At 45.3% G+C, this 18,998-nt stretch overlaps 2 protein-coding genes across 3 annotated transcripts in view; one reads left to right on the top strand and one right to left on the bottom strand.

Moving 5' to 3' along the window:
• The first annotated feature begins 4,750 nt into the window (after positions 1-4,750).
• On the top strand, positions 4,751-9,789 carry COQ10A (coenzyme Q10A). 2 transcript variants are annotated; one of them, XM_081249383.1, is made up of 5 exons: positions 4,751-5,076; positions 5,624-5,770; positions 6,546-6,738; positions 6,976-7,077; positions 7,343-9,789. In XM_081249383.1, exons 1-5 carry the CDS (start codon positions 4,955-4,957, stop codon positions 7,508-7,510), a joined length of 732 nt encoding a protein of 243 aa, XP_081105509.1. In that variant the 5' UTR covers positions 4,751-4,954; the 3' UTR covers positions 7,511-9,789. The 2 variants fall into 2 exon arrangements, with proteins under 2 accessions (XP_081105509.1, XP_081105510.1); XM_081249384.1 differs by lacking the exon at positions 5,624-5,770.
• The window catches only part of CS (citrate synthase), a 27,966-nt gene continuing 17,945 nt past the window's right edge, over positions 8,978-18,998 (bottom strand). The window contains exons 6-11 of the mRNA XM_081249382.1: positions 18,719-18,907; positions 12,339-12,538; positions 11,524-11,653; positions 11,298-11,399; positions 10,889-11,098; positions 8,978-10,577 (exon numbers count right to left, since the gene is read on the bottom strand). Coding sequence (XP_081105508.1) covers positions 10,407-10,577; positions 10,889-11,098; positions 11,298-11,399; positions 11,524-11,653; positions 12,339-12,538; positions 18,719-18,907 — 1,002 coding nt within the window. The 3' untranslated portion in view covers positions 8,978-10,406. The remainder of the gene's footprint in view (positions 10,578-10,888; positions 11,099-11,297; positions 11,400-11,523; positions 11,654-12,338; positions 12,539-18,718; positions 18,908-18,998) is intronic.

Below are 18,998 nucleotides of genomic sequence, written 5' to 3'. Positions count from 1 at the left end.
GAAGACTCCAAGGCCAACAGAAGCGGGCTTTTCGATTCCCTAATTACTCCATTGCCAGGTTAAGGTGGTAGGGTGGCTACACTTCAAAAGGCTCAATCGGGTTTCTCCCCCGAAAATGGTCGGGGTGTTTCCCCTCCTCCATTGGAGAGGCCAGAGAGCAGCCAGTCAGGCAAGATCTGGATGGAGTTCATCCCATCCCAAAAAGGGAAAAAGAGAGAAGAAAAGTGGATATTGAAAAATTGGTACAGTTTATACAAGGTGATTCAGGGTCCTGTTCAGAGCTCAGCAACTCAATATATGCGTTCTAAGAAAGGAACACATTTAGGAAAGAGCACAGCGGGATGGCCCCCTGTCAAGGCAGAGGTATAAAAGCCCCCTCCTTTGCTGTCAACAATCTATGCCCCTCGTTACCTTCAGGATCTTGATCCCTGGAAAGATACACAAGACAAGTGTCAGTGGTTTTTCTTGGAGAGAGAAACTGGGGAACAGGGAATAAGGAATGAGAGGAAAAATTACCTATCACTATATACCTGTAAATTTTTTGAATTTTTACCATTTTGAAAATAAAATTCACAGTTTTACTGAAAACTTACCTCTTCCAGGAAGTCTTCCATGGTTAACAGGTCTCCTGTTTGTTAGGTCTCCTTATCACTTCCATACTTAGTTTACACTATCACAATCAGGTTGCTCTTTTTGGGGTTTGTTTTTTAACTTTTTTAAATTGAGATATAGTTGATGTACAATATTATATGTTACAGATGTACAACAGTGATTCACATTTTTAAAGGTTATACTTCATTTATAGTTATTATAAAATACTGGGTATATTCTCTGTGTTGTAGACACAATCAGGTTTAAATTGCACATCTTTGCTGTTCATTTCACCTTACATCTTTGACATACAGGAGTCCAATGTTGCAGAAGGGATTTTAAGCTTCTTGTTAGTCAGAGTCCTCCAACACAGGACTGTTTATTGGTTTTTTGATTTTTGTGTTTTTTTATAAATTTATTTATTTATTTTTGGCTGCATTGGGTCTTCATTGCTGAGTGCGGGCTTTTCTCTAGTTGTGGAGAGCGGGGGCTACTCTTCGTTGCGGTGCGCGGGCTTCTCATCTTGGTGGCTTCTCTTGTTGCAGAGCATGGGCTCTAGGCGCGCAGGCTTCAGTAGTTGTGGCTCGCAGGCTCTAGAGTGCAGGCTCAGTAGTTGTGGCCCATGGGCTTAGTTGCTCCGTGGCATGTGGGATCTTCTAGTACCAGGGCTCGAACCCATCCGTGTCCGCTGCATTGGCAGGCAGATTCTTAACCACTGCAACATCAGGGAAGCCCCCTATTGGTTTTGTTTTCTATGGAAAAAAAAAAAAAAAAAAAAGGATGCTCAAGCAGAGCAGCACATGGGAACAGACACAATATTTGATGATGATGAGGAGGAGGCTGAAGAAGTAGAAACTGAAGGTAGTTGGGGATCTGATGGATATGGGTGTTGGGATATGCTGACTTGGCTATTGGGTATGATGGACCTTCCAGGAAGGGCTAAGCTAGTATATGGCCCAGAGGGTGGGGAGAAGAGGACTACATGGCCTCCAATACCCGAAATAGCTTTTGGTAACCTGAGGAATTGGAGTCAGGGGTTGAGCTGGGGTCACGTGCCTGGTTCTGGCTCCTGAGTGGAGGTGAACAAGGAAGTTTGCCAGCCGGGTTCTCTGGGCAGCTGGAAGGAGGAAGAAGGGCTAGAAGAGTTATTTTTAATATTATTCAGAGCACAGAAAGAGGATTTCCCAGGAGGGAAAAAAGGGATATGATATAGGTAACACAGTTACTTCCAGGGCTCAGGGAGATGCACAGTGTGGGGGAGGAGGAGGCCGGAAGTGGTGGCAAAGCCCTCTTATGCAAATAGTCCTTCTGGATTTCACTACTGAATTCATATTTGGATAACTCTAGGCAGATGCTTGCCTGTCTTTAAGCCTCAGTTTTCATTCTTCTAACAAATGTCTACTGAGGATTCATCATTGTATTCAGCCCTATACTAACTGGTTTGGAGGTAGAAACTTAGAAGTAATGGTGTCGGGAATTCCCTGGTGGTCCAGTGGTTGGGACTCTGTGCTTTCACTGCCAAGGGCGGGAACTAAGAGCCCACAAGCCACGAGGTGCAGCCAAAAAAAAAGAAAAAGAAAAAAATATATATATATATATATAATGGTAGGTTAAAAAAAAGTAATAGTGTCTATTTTTATAACCTAGGAGAACATCCACATGCACATGAAACAACTAGAGAATATAGGATTCATGCTACTTTATGTGGCATTATGTGTTCAGAATAATGTCGAGATGGGTTCAGTCAAGAGGGTCTTCCTGGAGGAGGTGTGTTTTGAGTCAGTACTTGAAGGAAGTTATCGATGTAGAATGACAGGGAAGTGGCAGGAAATTGGTTGTTTCAAGTACAGGGAATGAACTAGGAAAAGCTTAAACGGCAATAATTACCTCATCTAATTAGTAGGGGGGCGACAACAAGCAAACTGGCTTGGCAGGCCTATTGTACCTTGGAGATTCTGCAGCAGTTAACTCGGTTAAGGCATAGTGTTAATGAGGTCACAGTTTAGTTATGTATCCCAGTTAATTTCTGTCTTAATTTCTGTCTTTTTTCTGGTCAGATCCTTACTCCTCACTCTAAGCAGCTGTCTCACATGTGTAAGCACTTGGTCAGAGAGGCTGGACAAGAGAGTGGGGTTGGAAAGAGTAAATCTGTCCCTCAAGATCATACGCCCTTCTGAGAGTGGCTCCCAATTATCATCTTCGAACTGGAAGGAGATACTGTATCTTGTTGGGGGGAGGGTTCTGAAGGAAAAAGAAGAAATGTTAAAAGAGAAAAAGAAGTGAGATCATTCCCCAATCTGGGACTTCATGTATAAATAATTTAACATAAGGATTGAAATGCCTTCCTTGAAAAATGTCAAATGTAAACCAGAGTTCAAGGGAGGGTTTTGCTCCTTGAAATCCAGATAAAATGGGCTCAAACTTTATTTATTTATTAATTTGTTTGTTTATTTTGGCTGCGCCGGGTCTTAGCTGCAGCATGCAGACTTCTTAGTTGCAGCATGTGGACTCTTAGTAGCAGCATGCATGCGGGACCTAGTTCCCCGACCAGGGATTGAACCCGGGCCCCCTGCATTAGGAGCGCAGCTGGGTCTTACCCACTGGACCACCAGGGAAGTCCCAAAATGGGCTCAAACTTTAAAAATCAATCCAGGGCTTCCCTGGTGGCGCAGTGGTTGAGAGTCCACCTGCCGATGCAGGGGACACGGGTTCGTGCCCCGGTCCGGGAAGATCCCACATGCCGCGGAGCGGCTGGGCCCGTGAGCCATGGCTGCTGAGCCTGCGCGTCCGGAGCCTGTGCTCCGCAATGGGAGAGGCCACAACAGTGAGAGGCCCGCGTACCGCAAAAAAAAAAAAAAAAAAAAATCAATCCATAGGGCTCCCCTGGTGGCACAGTGGTTGAGAGTCCGCCTGCCGATGCAGGGGACACGTGTTCGTGCCCCAGTCCGGGAAGATCCCACATCCCACATGCCGCGGAGCAGCTGGGCCCGTGAGCCATTGCCGCTGAGCCTGCGCGTCCGGAGCCTGTGCTCCGCAATGGGAGAGGGCACAACAGTGAGAGGCCTGCGTACCGCAAAAAAAAAAAAAAAAAAAAAAAAAATCAATCCATATCCAGTGGAATTCTGCAAATGAATGCCAACCTCAAGGAGTGGGGAGAGTTGGAAGGTTTACATCTGTTTTCAGGCCCCTGTTTCTGGACAAGATGTCTCTCTTCCCTACCAATTAGACCCTAAAGGCAAAACAGTCTTTAATTATTTCATCCTCCCACCCTAACCCCCACAACACTACTCAGATAAAACTTTCCTGAATGTGGAGAGCATGCTCTAAAGACTAAAGCAGAGGAGGGGCTTGCACTGTAATAACAAAAACATCTTTAAATGCAACAGCAGACACCACCATTCTTAAAATGTCCTTCCTCTACTCCACTGTGGGAGAATTTCAAGAGCTCTGGTACCCACCTAGATCCAGTCTCTGATTGCTGATTTCTCTCTCTTCTCTCTCTCTCTCTCTCTCTCTCTCTCTCTCTCTCTCTCTCTCTCTTCTGTTCTCCCCACTTTTATCAAGGGCACTTTTTTTCTCCTTGTATCATGATTGAAAGCAGTGTAGTGACATTTCCTTGTCCGGGTTCCTGCCCATGAGGTCTCACCTCTGTCAAGTGCACAATTTTCCAGGCAAAGATGGTTCTCTACCATAAAAGTAAGTCTGGTTCTTCTCACCCGACTTCTTTCTATAAATATTAAAAGGGGAAACTATGCAAAGTCTTAGCCCAGATCTTGGAACATTAATTTCCTTTCTCAAAGATGCAAAGCACTAGGTACTATGTGCTACAAAGACGAATGGAACTTCTAACTATAAACAAGGCAGAATATAGTAAAGTCTCTAAGAGAGACGTTCAGAAGACCAACGGCATATGCTGTTGACATGACCAAGAAGTCGCTTCTGTGCTTATGCACCAGGTCCGTGACTACAGACTCGGCAAGTAGCTTGCCCGGTGAGCTCGCTCCACGGAGCCATCTCTGCAGCTTCTCAAACACCCCCTCCAGCGCCCTTTCTCGCCAGAGGTGTGAAACTACATCTCCCGACAGGCCGCGTGGTCCCCTTCCTTCCCCCCTCTCCAGGTCCCGAGCCATGGCAACGGCGTCACGTGGGGGTACTGGGAGCCGCGGGAGCAGCGGTAGCGGCTTCAGTTCTAAGCTACCCGGCCGCCCGGGCAGGAACAGAGGGAGAGGAGCTACCGTCCCACGCCGCCCCTACGCTCGGGGGCCCTGAAACCCGCCCGGCTGCCGCTAACCTCCGCTCTTCCTGTGGAGTGAGGAGTGCGCAGCTGGTATCAGAGCCGAGAGGGCAAGGGAGGGCAGCGCGCATGGCCTCGGCAGGCGCGCGGCGACTCCCGGCCGGGACGCGCGCGGCGGCCAGGGGCTGCAGCGGCCTCTCGCTGCGCCCGGCCCCGCCCCCGGTCCCTCCGCGACCGCCGGGACCAATGAGGTGAGTGGAAGATGCGGGCGTCGGGGCTGGAGCTAAAGGGGTCGCCCAGGACCCCGAAGTTGCAGCTCTGGCTGCAGGCACGGCGGGAGGGCGGCTCCGGTCATACCTTGGGGTCTAATGTAGAGATTTAGGGAATGCTTTTGCAAGTTATTCGCGAGGCAAAGTCCTCGAGGTGGGTGCCCAACCACTTCTTGCCCCTCGCGGGTGCCCTGGCAACAGTGGGCTTGGCGGGGTCCCGGGGACTATGATGCTTCCTGAGAGTCCTCGCTTTCAGCAGTAGGGTAGCCTCCAGTCAAAGGCACCTGGCGCATCACGTGCATCCCGCTTTTCCCCAACTCCTCCCCCGGCACTGTCCTCCGCCGCCCTCGACCTTTCGCACTCGTGACTGCCTGGCCAAGGGAGCCTGGCGGGCTGCAGCAGGTGCTAGGCGAAAAACTTATTTGGACGACCTTCCTCTGGGATGCGCCCCTCTTCCCCTTCACCTGGGAATGGTTGAGGAACACAAGGAAAGAATCGTAACGTGTCTCTTCTTTCCTTTTGGCCTTAGATTTCTGATCTCCTGCAGCCTCTTCTTGCCCCGGGCTGCCCAGGTCTTAGCGGCTGAGGCTGGCTTACCTCCCAGCCGTTCCTTCATGGGTTTAGCTGCCCCCTTCACCAACAAGCGAAAGTCTTACTCCGAGCGTAGGATCATAGGGTGAGCATCCCCTCCTGTCCAGCAGCCCTCCACATTCACTTTCTCGCCAAACAAAAAGCATGTACAGGCTGGAACGTAAGGGTAGCCATAGTGGGCAAGATTCATCCCTGGCCGTCCCATGCTTCCCAGCTATATTACTGATCCTTTATCCTCCTCTGCCAGCCTTCCAACCTTAATTCCCCCCTTCCTGGTTGCTGTGCATGTGCATTGTGAAACGTGACTAGAGTTGGACAATAACATAAGACAACAGGATATTATTTCTCTGCTGACCTGACTTTAGGTATTCTGAGCACAATATGAGTTAACACTTACTGAGCACTTACTACTGCTAGCAGTTAGGCTGCTTAGGTGTTTTACCATAGATTTTCTCATTTGATCCTTTCCACAAACTTATGAATCAATTACTATTATCTATGATTCACAGAGGAGATACGGAGACAGTAATAATTTACCTAGGGCCACACTGTCAAAAAGTCGTAGAGCTGGGATTTGAGTCCTTTTGTGAATCATCAGTAAAATCGACTTCTGTTCTCCCTAGATGGTCTTAGCATCAAAATAGTAAATGCAAAAGCACTCTGTAAACTGCAAAACTTAAGGTAACACTAACGTCATGGAAATTTGCACATTTGCTTTCGCAGTCATTCATCCAGGCTTATTTGGCATCTCTAGTTCCTGAAGGTGCATGATTAGTGGGCATGGGGGGAGGGTGCCTAGGGCAAGGAGGAACGTCACCCATCTGGCAGTTCCTTGGTCTCTCTCTGATTCCTTCCCCTAGGTACTCAATGCAGGAGATGTACGAGGTGGTAGCCAATGTCCAGGAGTATCGTGAGTTTGTGCCCTGGTGTAAGAAGTCTTTGGTGGTATACAGCCGCAAAGGTCACCTGAAGGCCCAGTTGGAGGTTGGCTTTCCACCTGTTATGGAACGTTATACTTCTGCTGTTTCCATGGTCAAACCTCACATGGTCAAGGTGAGGCCTGTCTGGGAGGGATTGATCAGGAAGTTTTTTGTGTTCTCTGGCATTTTTACGTTTAAGGGCTATTGTGGCTTTCCTTGTAATGATTTTTTATCTCCACGTGCCAAATATTTCCCTAATAAAATATTAGGAGAGGAAAATGGCTTTCAATTCCTTCTTATAGCATCCTATACCTGATACAGGTTTAATTCCATCATAATGTTGTTTAACTACCTGATTGTCCTATTCTAGGCTGTTTGCACCGACGGCAAGCTCTTCAACCACTTAGAGACCATTTGGCGGTTCAGTCCTGGTATTCCTGCCTATCCCCGAACTTGCACTGTGGACTTCTGGGTGAGTCAGGAGGCTGTATAGCATAGGGCTACAACTGGGTTGTGGGGGGCTGAGCTGAGGTACTGTGACAGTTATTTCACAAGTCAATGACACTCTTCACAGGTCTGAGCTTGTATCAAACTTGTCCTTTATACTCAGTCCCAGGGCCTTTGAGGGGATCTAATGAACTGGAGCGGGAGGAAAAGGCACTGGATAGTATCCTTGCGTTTGGCCAGGGACTATCCAACATGGTCTTGAAGAGTTTCTGTTTCTTACCCATTCCCAGATTTCCTTTGAATTTCGTTCTCTGCTGCACTCCCAGCTGGCCACCATGTTTTTTGATGAGGTTGTCAAACGGAATGTCACTGCCTTCGAGCGCCGGGCAGCAGCCAAGTTTGGTCCAGAAACAGCCATCCCCCGTGAACTGATGTTCCATGAGGTGCACCAAACTTGAGGCAAAGGATTGTTCCCTAGCTTCACCTCTCCTCTCCCTCCTCACCCAATTCTCTTATTTATTTCATTTAGCTCCTGCTCCAATCTGAGAGAAGAGTCTATGTTCATAATACTGTTCTCCCACTCAAATTGGGCTCTAAGCTGGCTGGAAATGCTGGGGAAAGAAAAGGCAGGGAGGTATGGAAAGGAGACATGCTTAGGAAAGGGTCAGGCTCATCTTGAGAGCCCATATGCCTGATGCCTGCAACCTTCTCACACTGAATTATGATCAGGACTGTATGGTTGTCTCTGAGCTCTTGTCAAGGTGCCTTAGTGTCTGACCAGAGGAAGACAGCAACTTTTCTTAGGACTGAATAAATTGAACTCCTTTCTCTGACACAGAGCTACTGGGTAGTCAGTAACTTTGCCTGCTCTTGGGGAAGGGGTAGGATAAGAACCCTGATAAATAAAGGGATATTTGCTTGTGGCAGGGGATGAGGAGGGAGGTTTACTATTTTTAATGTCCTCAGCCCCTCAGGAGATGCCTGAGATCTCGCCCCAGCTTGAAATCTGTATGACCTCACTTTAAGAATAGTTCCATGCTACCTGGCTAGTGGAGAGCAAGGGGCTTTCTCCCCATCATTGCCACAGGGGGAAAGGAGCAAAAGAGCACTGAACAGTTATACTCTTGGGTTGTACCTTATTCTTCCACTTGGCCTGAGTTTTTATAAAATTTCAATAAATTGTGACAGTATGAATTTGGCTTTTATATATTGCTTCTCAGGGGAATAATGTAGATATAGTAGAGTAATAGAAAGTCATGGCTTCCTTCCCTAGGGGAGTGAAGGTGCAAGAAGTCCTCTTGGACACAGTGTCCCTGCTAACTATAGTAGCACATTCTACAAGCCAGGACCTAGTACCCACTCCCTTGCCTATTTATAGACTTTTTCAGAAGGTCAGTTGCAGCAGGAGTCTCAGGACAGAGTAATCTGGTCTCAGACCTCCCATATAACTGATGCCCTCCAGACCACCTCTTATTCTGGGGGATCCTTAAGGGAAGCTGCAAAGAACTGGCGTTTCACGAACTACCAGAGCCCTCGAGGCTCAGATCCTGAGTCAGCAGTCCTACCTTAACTGCCCTTGGTATAGTTTGTTCCTTTCACCCAATGGGCTGGACCAGCTTCCTTGGATTAGTCACATAAGCAGTTGTGAGGTCTCAGCTACAGTCCTTGAGTGTTCTACCTTACGGCAAATTTAGGAAGGACAGGGGCTGAAGATCAAAGACTTCTAACCATGAAGACAGATGGCAATCTCCTTTGGAAATCTCATAGGGAACCTGTCTTCTGATTAGGGTAAATGAATGCCAAACCTACCTCAAGATAAAAAAGATGCACAGGATAACATAACCCACCAAGTCCAGGATCGTGCTAGCCAGAATCCTTACCTCCTAACAGAGATTCTCCCAGGCCTTATTTAATAGGCTCAAGCATTGTTAATAAAAACATTTATTTTGCATTTTATACAGAACAACCTGAAGTCTGCATCATGACTTGACAGTTACCCAGGGGTTTACAGACAGTATTATCCATCTCAACAGCGTGGTTCTGGGGATTTGGGATCCACACAAACACAGGCAGGAGTTGCGAGGGAGGAAGGGGGCACAGCAGGAGTGTATTTTTAATCCTTTCTTGAAAAGAAAAGGCAGTAGAGCATTCTGAGTCACTGGAAACCTGTGCATATGGGGCTTCTAAAACAAACACTGTACTGTGAGCTCTTGGGGAAGGGGCAGGATAAGAACCCTGATAAATAAAGGGATATTTGCTTGTGGCAGGGGATGAGGAGGGAGGGTTACTATTTTTAATGCCCTCAGCCCCAGTACCTCATATGCAAAGGAGACCCTGTCCAATCTCATTTCCCTGTCCAGAAAGAGGTGCTAGTACCCCTGGGATCAGGCCATGAAGATATCATGCTGGTAATTCCCAAGTCCCTGTTCTATAGCCCACAGCATATTAAAGGGGAAAGAAAAACGGTCAGAGGGTAGTGGCTTGTGTTCCAGGGAAGTAAAAAGCTTAGTTCATATTAAGCACTGATAAAGCCAAATAATGGGAAAGACCACAGTATCATACAGTGCTGTATACAACCTGCTGAAAGAGGTCTCTAGTAGGACCACGAGGGGAAGGTCCAGAGCAACCTTGGCTTGAGGTGCAGCAGGTATAGAAAATCTGGAAAGAGGTGAGTATTCAAGTAATAGGGAATAGAACACTCCCAGATCTTAATTTTAATGGGATAATTTAAAAAAGAGAAATAAAAATCAAACACTGGGTGCCAGTCACAACAAATACCATGGCCTTTATGATCACCTGGTATCATTAAAAACAAACAAACAAAAAAAGCCAAAGTATAACCAATCGGTCTTGCTAGGAAGTGTCTGTGTGCATGGGAGAGGTTACTGGGGCTCGGTACAGGTGACAATCCAACATGATTCCTATGGAAACAGAAGGGGCAGGGTCCTGGTTCGCTGGCCTATTAAGGGGTGGGCAGAGGAGAACCAAAAGCTCTGCTGAAGTGACTGCAGATTCTCTGCAACCAGCTTTGACCTGGGAAAGAGGAACCAGATTCTCTCTCTGGAGATTGGCTGGGGGCACGGGTAAACCTAACCCGTACCACATGCATTAGTCCTGGTCATCCTACAGTTGACGGGCAACTCATACCAGGCCGGGGAAAGGAGCTTGTTAGGGAAGAAGGGGTTACTTTTCATCTTTTAAAATCTTAATTAATATCTTAACCTCAAACTTATCATCAGTGCCTCAGATACAATTTAATCTTAAGTCTTTAAAAGCCCCCTGAAACAAAATTATACTTTTTTTCCTTTAAGATCCCTCACTTTCTGGTAACTAGTTTCCTCCCAGTCTTCAGTTTCAGCCTGACTTAGAGTCCACAAACTTCATCAGACCGTCTGTGCTCATGGACTTGGGCCTCTCTAGAGGGAAGCCCAGGGCTCGGCTCCAGATAAGCTGTGCTAATACACCCAGTGCCCGTGATACCCCAAACAGGACTGTGTAGTAATTCATCTCCGTCATGCCATAGTACTGTAAGGTAAAAGAGAAACAAGTGTTGTTAAAGGCCCACAGGTAGTGGCATGTACAAGTCCAGATTGATTAAAAACCTTAACCCAGTTAGCCTTAAATAGAAATGACTGGGAAAAGTATAGCAACTGGATTCTGAAAGGAAAGCACCCCTTTCCTCCAGCCCACACCTCCCCCACCATAGGCAACTTTAACAAAAGGGTAAGGAAGGAGGTGTGAGAGTCCTTGCTCTGACTAGGGAGTTGATTTTGTGCATAGCAGAGAACAATAAGGTTTGGTATAAATTAGAGGAAAGCAGGGAAAGAAGGACTCACCTGGAGCAGTACCCCACTATGAGCATCTACATTGGGCCAAGGATTCTTGGCCTTGCCTTGCTCTAGGAGGACATTGGGCACAATCTTGTACAGCTGAGCAACCAGCTTAAACATGGGGTCCTGAGGCAGGTGTTTCAGAGCAAACTCTCGTTGACAGGTATATCGTGGATCAGTCTTCCTTAGTACTGCATGGCCATAGCCTGGGACAACCTGCAAAGGATGGTGGGGGGGAAACCAGTTGTATTCTCAGGTAGAAATTTTTGTCTCTTCTGAATTCTTTAGGGGTAGACAAATGGGAAAAAAATCTCCTCTAATTTAGGGAGTTATCTCATTCTTTTCTCCTTCATTCTTCCAAATTATAGAACTTGAGTCTTGGCTTCTTTCCTAGTTGCTAAGCATCTCTGCTTACCCGTCCTGAGTTGAGTGTGTTCCAGATATAGTCTCGTAACTTCTCATCTGACACATCTTTGCCAACTTCCTTCTGTAGTTGTGTCAGCCAAACAAGTACTTCCTGTGGGTAAGGTTTGGAGAACAAAAGAGTGTCAATGCATATGCCAGGAGAGAACGCCAGGATCAGAAACAAAGCATGGGAGTAAGAAAAACACGGAGCAGGAGAAGAAAAAAAACAGTCTTACCTGATTTGCCAGTCCATGCAGGGGCCCTGCCAGCCCATTCATGGCTGCTGCGAAGGACAAGTAGGGGTCTGAAAGGGCACTGCCCACCAAGTGGCTGGTATGGGCACTTACATTGCCACCCTCATGGTCACTGTGGGGAAGTAAGAAAGGAGAATCAAGGCCAAGAGAAAGGAGAAAAAAGGGGCAGATTATTGAAACACAGTCCTTGCTGTTCTCTTATTGTCACATACTAGCCTAGCTATGGATTCACACCAGCCTATAGCTAGTCACTTATACGTAAGCTCTTGTAAGAGATGTCCCAATCTTACTATCAGCCTTTGTTCACTAATCCACAGGGCTGGAGAGGTTGCTGCTTGATGATGCCTGGCCTGCGTGCCAAGCTCCCTGACTCTCACTGCAGCTTTAACAGAAATGGCCAGAAGAGGGAGCTCCTGGAAAGCCAAAGGACCTGTCTAACGTGAGCAGCTAGTACCTTTTCCTAGCCAGAAGCACTATCTTACTCTTAGCATGGTTATGGTAATTTTTCTAGACCTCCTGACCTTCTTTACCAGACCCCGTTCTTGCCTTGTACCATCCCATATGCTGTGTTTCCACCTCCTTGCTGCCTACCACCTGTTAAGGAGTTTGGGGTTTTTTTGGCATGCTGCATGGCATACAGGATCTTAATTCCCCGACCAGGGATGGAACCCACGCCCCCCTGCAGTGGAAGTGCAGAGTCTTAACCACTGGACTGCCAGGGAAGTCCCAAGGAGTTTTTCTTAATATTCACCACCAATCCAGGCACCTGGTGGCTATGGTTGCTGGGTCTCCCTCACCTGTGGATGGTGAGGTACAAGCGCATGAGCTCCGTGAACTGAGCGTCAGTATAGCCTAACATGTTGGTGAAATTGTGGGACCAGTCCAGCTTAGAATCAATGGCCCCAATACTGCTGCCCTCTCGATAGAGATTCCGGTAGATCTTTGCTGCAACACAAGGTAGCTTTGCAATCAGATCCATACAGTCTTCATAAATCAACTGATGGGGAGAAGAGGAAAATGGAGAAAAAAAGAAGAGGAATTATCAACAAGGAAGAATTAGGCAGGGATGGTGTTTGTTCTCTATGGACTGGGCTATTTGGATTGATGATTCTATGCTGGGTGATTATAAATGGAGTATAACAACAATGACCATTTAACTGAATAACTTATGACCCAGGCACCGCATTAAGGGATTTATACAAACTATCTCATGTATATTAAAACATTATTCCCAATTTTTTCCCATTCTACAAAGTATATAATGACCTCCATTTTACAGAAAAGGGAACTGGGGCTCAGAGCATTCAGTTAAATGCCAAAGTCCGATTTTGAACCCTTATATGTTTAACCATGATCTTTTCCACTACATGACTTTGCACTCAAAGAATGTGCTAAGACACTAGGTTTTAATAATTCTGTGTTCCATCTTTCAAGGAAAATTCACCATATATGCCAAGGGTCAAACAGTGGCATTCAATTGTGAGTTATTAACAAAGGCTTCCATTTTTTTAAGCACTTACTATATAACAGGTACTGTGCTAGATATATTATTTTCATTTTTTTCTTTTCTTACAATAGTCCTGTAAGGTAACATAGCCTTCATTTGTAAAAAACGGGGGCACAAGGTTACCCACTCAGATAATAAGCATCATCTAGCTTAAATAATTATTAACTCATGGCCATGCTTGTTTCATCTATACCCTTACTTTCCCCTCTCATCTCCCAAATTATTTTGAGTGAATCCCAGATATCATATATAACATGTAAGTATTTAAGCATGTATCTCTAAAAGATAAAGGTCCTTCATAATCAAAATCACAAAACCATTATCCTACTGAAAAGAATTTAACAATTCTTCAATATCATTAACTATCTACTCAGTATTCAAGTCCCCCCCCACCTCATTCATTTATTATAAAGCTCCCCCTCATTTGTCTATTTCTCTGAAAATAGCCCACATTGCAATTGTCTGACATGTCTCTGAAGTCTTTTTAATTAATTTAAGTTCCCTCTTATGCTGTCCTTTTTTTACTTTGCAGTTTATCTGTGGAAAATCAGATCATTTGTCCTGTAGAATTTCCCACAGTTTAGATTTTGCTAGTTATATACCTGTGATGTTATTTAACATGTTCCTCTGTCCACTGTATTTCCGACAGACTGATAGAGCTAGAGGTTTGAGCAGATTCATGTTCAATTTCTTTAGCAAGACTTTTTTTTTTTTTTTTTTTTTTTGCGGTACGCGGGCCTCTCACTGTTGTGGCCTCTCCCGTTGCAGAGCACAGGCTCCGGACGCGCAGGCTCAGCGGCCATGGCTCACGGGCCCAGCCGTTCCGCGGTATGTGGGATCTTCCCGGACCAGGGCACGAACCCGTGTTGCCTGCATCAGCAGGCGGACTCTCAACCACTGCGCCACCAGGGAAGCCCCCCAAGTTTTTTCCTTTAATAACAAAAAAATTTAGGAATTCCCTGGCGGTCCAGTGGTTAGGACTCGGTGCTTTCACTGCCAGGGCCTGGATTCAATTCCTGGTTGGGAAAGATCCTGCAAGCCATGCAATGCGGCCAAAATAAAAACACAAAACAAAACAAAATAATAAAACAATGTTCTACTTTCAGTCATAGTACATTAAAGTGTGGAGAAGATACTTGCCGAGTGACATTACATAGTGCTGTCCTATCAAGCTAGCTGGCTAAATGTTCCTGTAAGAAGTCAGGAGGTGTTGGTAGTGTTTTTGGAACAAAGAACAAAATCTATAATAACTAGCCTAAATGAGATAATCTCTGTGAAGTCATCTGTTACTCGAGTACTCAGTGAATTTTGTCAATGCCACCAAGATTCGATGAGAATACTGCCAAAATTAAAAAGCTACTTGAAGCAAGAAGTACTTAGCTAACACTTGCAAGTTCTCAGGAGATTACTTACATGATGATCATACTATTAACCATACCTCCTTGCAGATTTACATCCCCCAAGGAAGTAGGTTATTTCCAGAAGCCTGCATCAAGGATATGCAGTTCTAAGGGACCTGGATTCACTAGGAGAATGCCAAGAACAAGATCCTGGGCCAGGCAAACTGGTATCTGTGGAGTATGTACTAACTTTCAAAATCATTTGTAAAGTATGAATGACCACAACATAAAGAAACTACAAAAAGAGGATTATTTCAACTTCTACCACTGAGCATGAAGTTTATAAAGCAGCAAGTATCAGACCAGGTAGGACAGTGTGGGATCTTTACCCTGCTTTTTGTAGTGGTAAAGCTGTACAGTCAAGAGGTTAAATAAACAAACACACTGACAGAGAACGCCTCCTTATTTCTTCTTTAATAAACTAAGACTGAGGTGCTATTTAGCTACTGGTACTAACTCATTCTTCATCTTTAAACTCTCAGAAAAAAAAAGACAAAACACGCCACCATCACAACTGCCTGGAATAAAGGTAACAAAACTGACCATAATCATCATTGTGAGCTAGCATCTCTAGTGCTAGAGAAATTCTGGCCAAGTATTTAGCTATCAGTCATTTAAAAAAAATTTTTTTATTGTAGTATAGTTGATTTACAATGTTGTGTTAGCTATAAGTCATTATAAAGAAGCACAGAAAAAGAGGAGAGCCAGTATTAATGGTGAAGAGACCCTAGAGTGAAGCAAACTCAAGTCTCAATCTGGTCTCTACCAGTTACTAGCTGCATGACCCTGGGCAAGCTACTTATTTTCTCTAATCTTCAGCTTTCCCATTCAGTAAAATGACATCAGTGACATCTACCTCATTGGGTTGTTCTGATGATTAAATCAGATAATGAATATAAAACATTTAAGCTAATATTTGGCATGTTTTCAAGAGTTGTTAGGCGTTGGGATGATGATTTTATTATAGATTAAACAGCTTCAAAACCTACATATACTGTTCATATGCCTTACTAGAAAAACCTCATCTGTCAGCTACTTTGCAAATTTTACCCAATTCAACAATATCTTAAGGCTACTTCAAAATTAAACAGCTGGTTCATCAGAGTAATCTCCTAGTCACGAGTGAAGTTAAGTCAATTAGTAAAAGACCTAACTTTTTCACCTCAATAGATTACACTATTTATCTAAAGTCATGTAAACTGTTAAGGAGAGTTGTAGGAAGATCATCCTCTTGAGGTATATGTAAAAAACAGCATGAACTGATGATTCTAGTAGAGAATTAGATCACATATACTCCTTAACATAAAATTTTAAACAGAAATAACCAGCTGAATGCTATCAGGTAATTCTACTAAAGTAGCATGGTTAAATTAACCAAGACAGAGAACTAAACTGAAATAGCATGTCTGATCTTTGAGAGAGATAGGATATGGCAGCAAAAGAGCACCAAGTTCCACTAAAGCAGTTACTGGTGCTAATTTTTGTTCAGTGTGAACTTATTAGACGCACATCCTGAGGCTGACAGATATATCGGTATTGCTTAGAAATACTCTCCAGGTTGGCAAAGTCCTGAAATACAATGTTCACCTCAAGATAGCCACCCTCAGATGATATCTCACAGAGGTGGCAGGACAACCAGTCAATGGCTGTACACTGAAATGGAGGCATAGCAAGCAGAGAAGAACAAGATGCATTTTCCTGATTCAATAAAGGACAGTGTGAAGCAATGCAGCATGTTTGGATACCTGGGAAATATAGGTATTTATTGCAAAGTATGAAGAACTCTACAACAGTCAACACAACAGCACTGTAAGAAGTAACAGGCACTTCTGAGTGGTCAATTTCTAAAAGACAAGTTTTAAAATAGAAGAACTGTTGGCCTTGATTTAACCATTTTTTTTTTTTTTTTTTTTGGTGGTATGTGGGCCTCTCACTGTTGTGGCCTCTCCCGTTGTGGAGCACAGGCTCCGGACGCGCAGGCTCAGAGGCCATGGCTCACGGGCCCAGCCACTCCGCGGCATGTGGGATCTTCCCAGACCGGGGCATGAACCCATGTCCCCTGCATCGGCAGGCGGACTCTCAACTACTGCGCCACCAGGGAAGCCCTGATTTAACCTTTTCTGTTATGGTGACCTACACAGATAACAATTACTTGAACAGTATTTTAAAAAGAAAATGAAAAGCAACATATTCAGGTTATACAACCTTCCGAACCTGCTGATGTGTGACTTTATAAATGCTTGTGAATAGGTTTAGTTTGCATCATTCCTATACCTTCCTCCTCAAAGCCAACCAGACTAGTATCAACTGCAAACTTTCCCTCTTTCCCCCAACAGCAAACACAATTCTCTATACACAGTTGGCACTGAATAAATATTGATCAATCCAGTGAAGTGGGATTTGCCAAAACCCCAAGGAGATTTCATCAGACCAGTGGGCCATGCTACTCTGTGCCTTGCCTCATAGTGAACTCTTTGGGGACCTTCTCCTGGTCAAAAATCCTTTAGTGTATCTGCTTTGCAGAAAGGAACTTTTCTGTTCCTATACTACCTGTCTCTAAATAAGAAACAAAAGAAAATGAGATGTCCTTCTGTAAACCTAGCCAGATAAATTGTACTTTACCCAGTGTTTATGAGTATGTGGGGTACTGGAAAGAGGATGGAAGGAATTATGTCCTATGCGCTAGGACAAGGCCAACAATCTTCTCATACTCCAACCACAGAGTTCAAACTATTAAGATCACATTTCATTTTCAGAGAATAAAGCTCATTTGCTTTTTGGATCCTACTTCCAGGATACTAACCACCCTTCCACTCCTGACAGGTATCTTGAGTGGGTTAGTCCAAACTGTGGCTGACTGGCATTAGTCCTCCTAGCCTCCAGAGTTGCCTTAGCTGCCATTCTTCTAAATTCTCAAGGTTCTCCTTATCTGGGGACTTCTCTGGTGGCACAGTGGTTAAGAATCCACCTGCCGGGCTTCCCTGGTGGCGCAGTGGTTGAGAGTCCGCCTGCCGATGCAGGGGACACGGGTTCGTGCCCCGGTCTGGGAAGATCCCACATGCCGCGGAGCGGCTGGGCCCGTGAGCCATGGCTGTTGAGCCTGTGCGTCCGGAGCCTGTGCTCCGCAACGGGAGAGGCCACAACAGTGAGAGGCCCATGTAACGCAAAAAAAAAAAAAAAAAAAAAAAAAGAATCCACCTGCCAATGCAGGGGACACGGGTTTGAGCTCTGGTCTGGGAAGATCCCACATGCTGCGGAGCAACTAAGCCCATGTGCCACAACTACTGAGCCTGCGTGCCACAAGTACTGAAGCCCGAGCGCCAAGAGCCTGTACTCTGCAACAAGAAGCCACCACAATGAGAAGCCTTGCACCACAACAAAGAGTAGCCCCTGCTCACTGCAACTAGAGAAACCCTGTGCACAGCAACAAAGACCCAACGCAGCCATAAATAAATAAATACATACATACACACATACATACATACATACATAAATAAATGGTTCTCCTTATTTGAAGAGAAGGAGAAGGGACCCTTTGGGGCCAGAGTGAGACTACTCTGCAAAACCTTCCTCGGGGGCTCTGCAGTTAAGTCACATCTTTTTCAATGTTCCAACAGCACAGTGTACACACCTCTATTCCAGCAAGATTACTGAATTGTAGTTTCTTTTTTTTTTTTTTAATAATAAATTGATTTATTTTATTTATATTTATTTTTGGCTGCACTGGGTCTTCACTACTGTGCGCAGGCTCTCTCTAGCTGCGGCGAGCGGGGGCTACTCTTCATTGTGGTGTGCGGGCTTCTCTGCAGCAGCCTCTCTGGTTGCGGAGCATGGGTTCTAGGCACGTGGGCCTCGGTAGTTGTGACATGCAGGCTCAGCAGCTGTGGTGCGCAACTCAGTAGTTGTGGCACACAGGCCCAGTTGCTCCGTGGCATGTGGGATCCTCCTGGACCAGGGCTCGAACCCATGTCCCCTGCATTGGCAGGCGGATTCTCAACCACTGTGCCACCAGGGAAGCCCGTAGTTTCTTTTTTATGTGTATATCACCCTAACTAAATCAATAACCTTGGTGATAGAAAGCATGCTTCATTTATCTTTGTAATTCCAAAGACGGATAAAAAGCAAGCCTACAGTAAAATTTTGTTAAATGAGTTTCTGGCATAACTCAGGGTAGTAATTTTCCTAAGGATTCTACATTCCTTTTTCTTCCTTCACACTCAAGTCCTTTGAATCTCCATCAAACATCAATCATCACAGCAAAGTTTCCTACCTCCCAGTACTTGGCTCGGTTGATACCCTCTGCATATGCTCGGGCAAAGTTGCTTTCACTGTTGAGAGCTGTAATGGCTGCACTGAGCTGAGACATGGGGTGTAGATTAGTGGGAAAGTTGTCCAGCATGGTGACCACATGGGAAGGCAGAGCTGCCCTCTTTGCCCACTCTTCTGAGAGCCAAGATACCTGTGAAAGGGAGACATTGCTCAAAACACTAGGCAAGGAAAAAAGAAAAAGAAGAGAAATAAAAAAACAATGGGAATTCCCTGGCGGTCTA

This window comes from Mesoplodon bidens (assembly GCF_964165515.1).
Source record: "Mesoplodon bidens genome assembly, chromosome: 11".
NCBI classification, from domain to species: Eukaryota; Metazoa; Chordata; class Mammalia; order Artiodactyla; family Ziphiidae; genus Mesoplodon; species Mesoplodon bidens.
The sequence above is the reverse complement of the archived record's forward strand: the minus strand, read 5'-3'. Positions and strand labels throughout refer to the sequence as shown.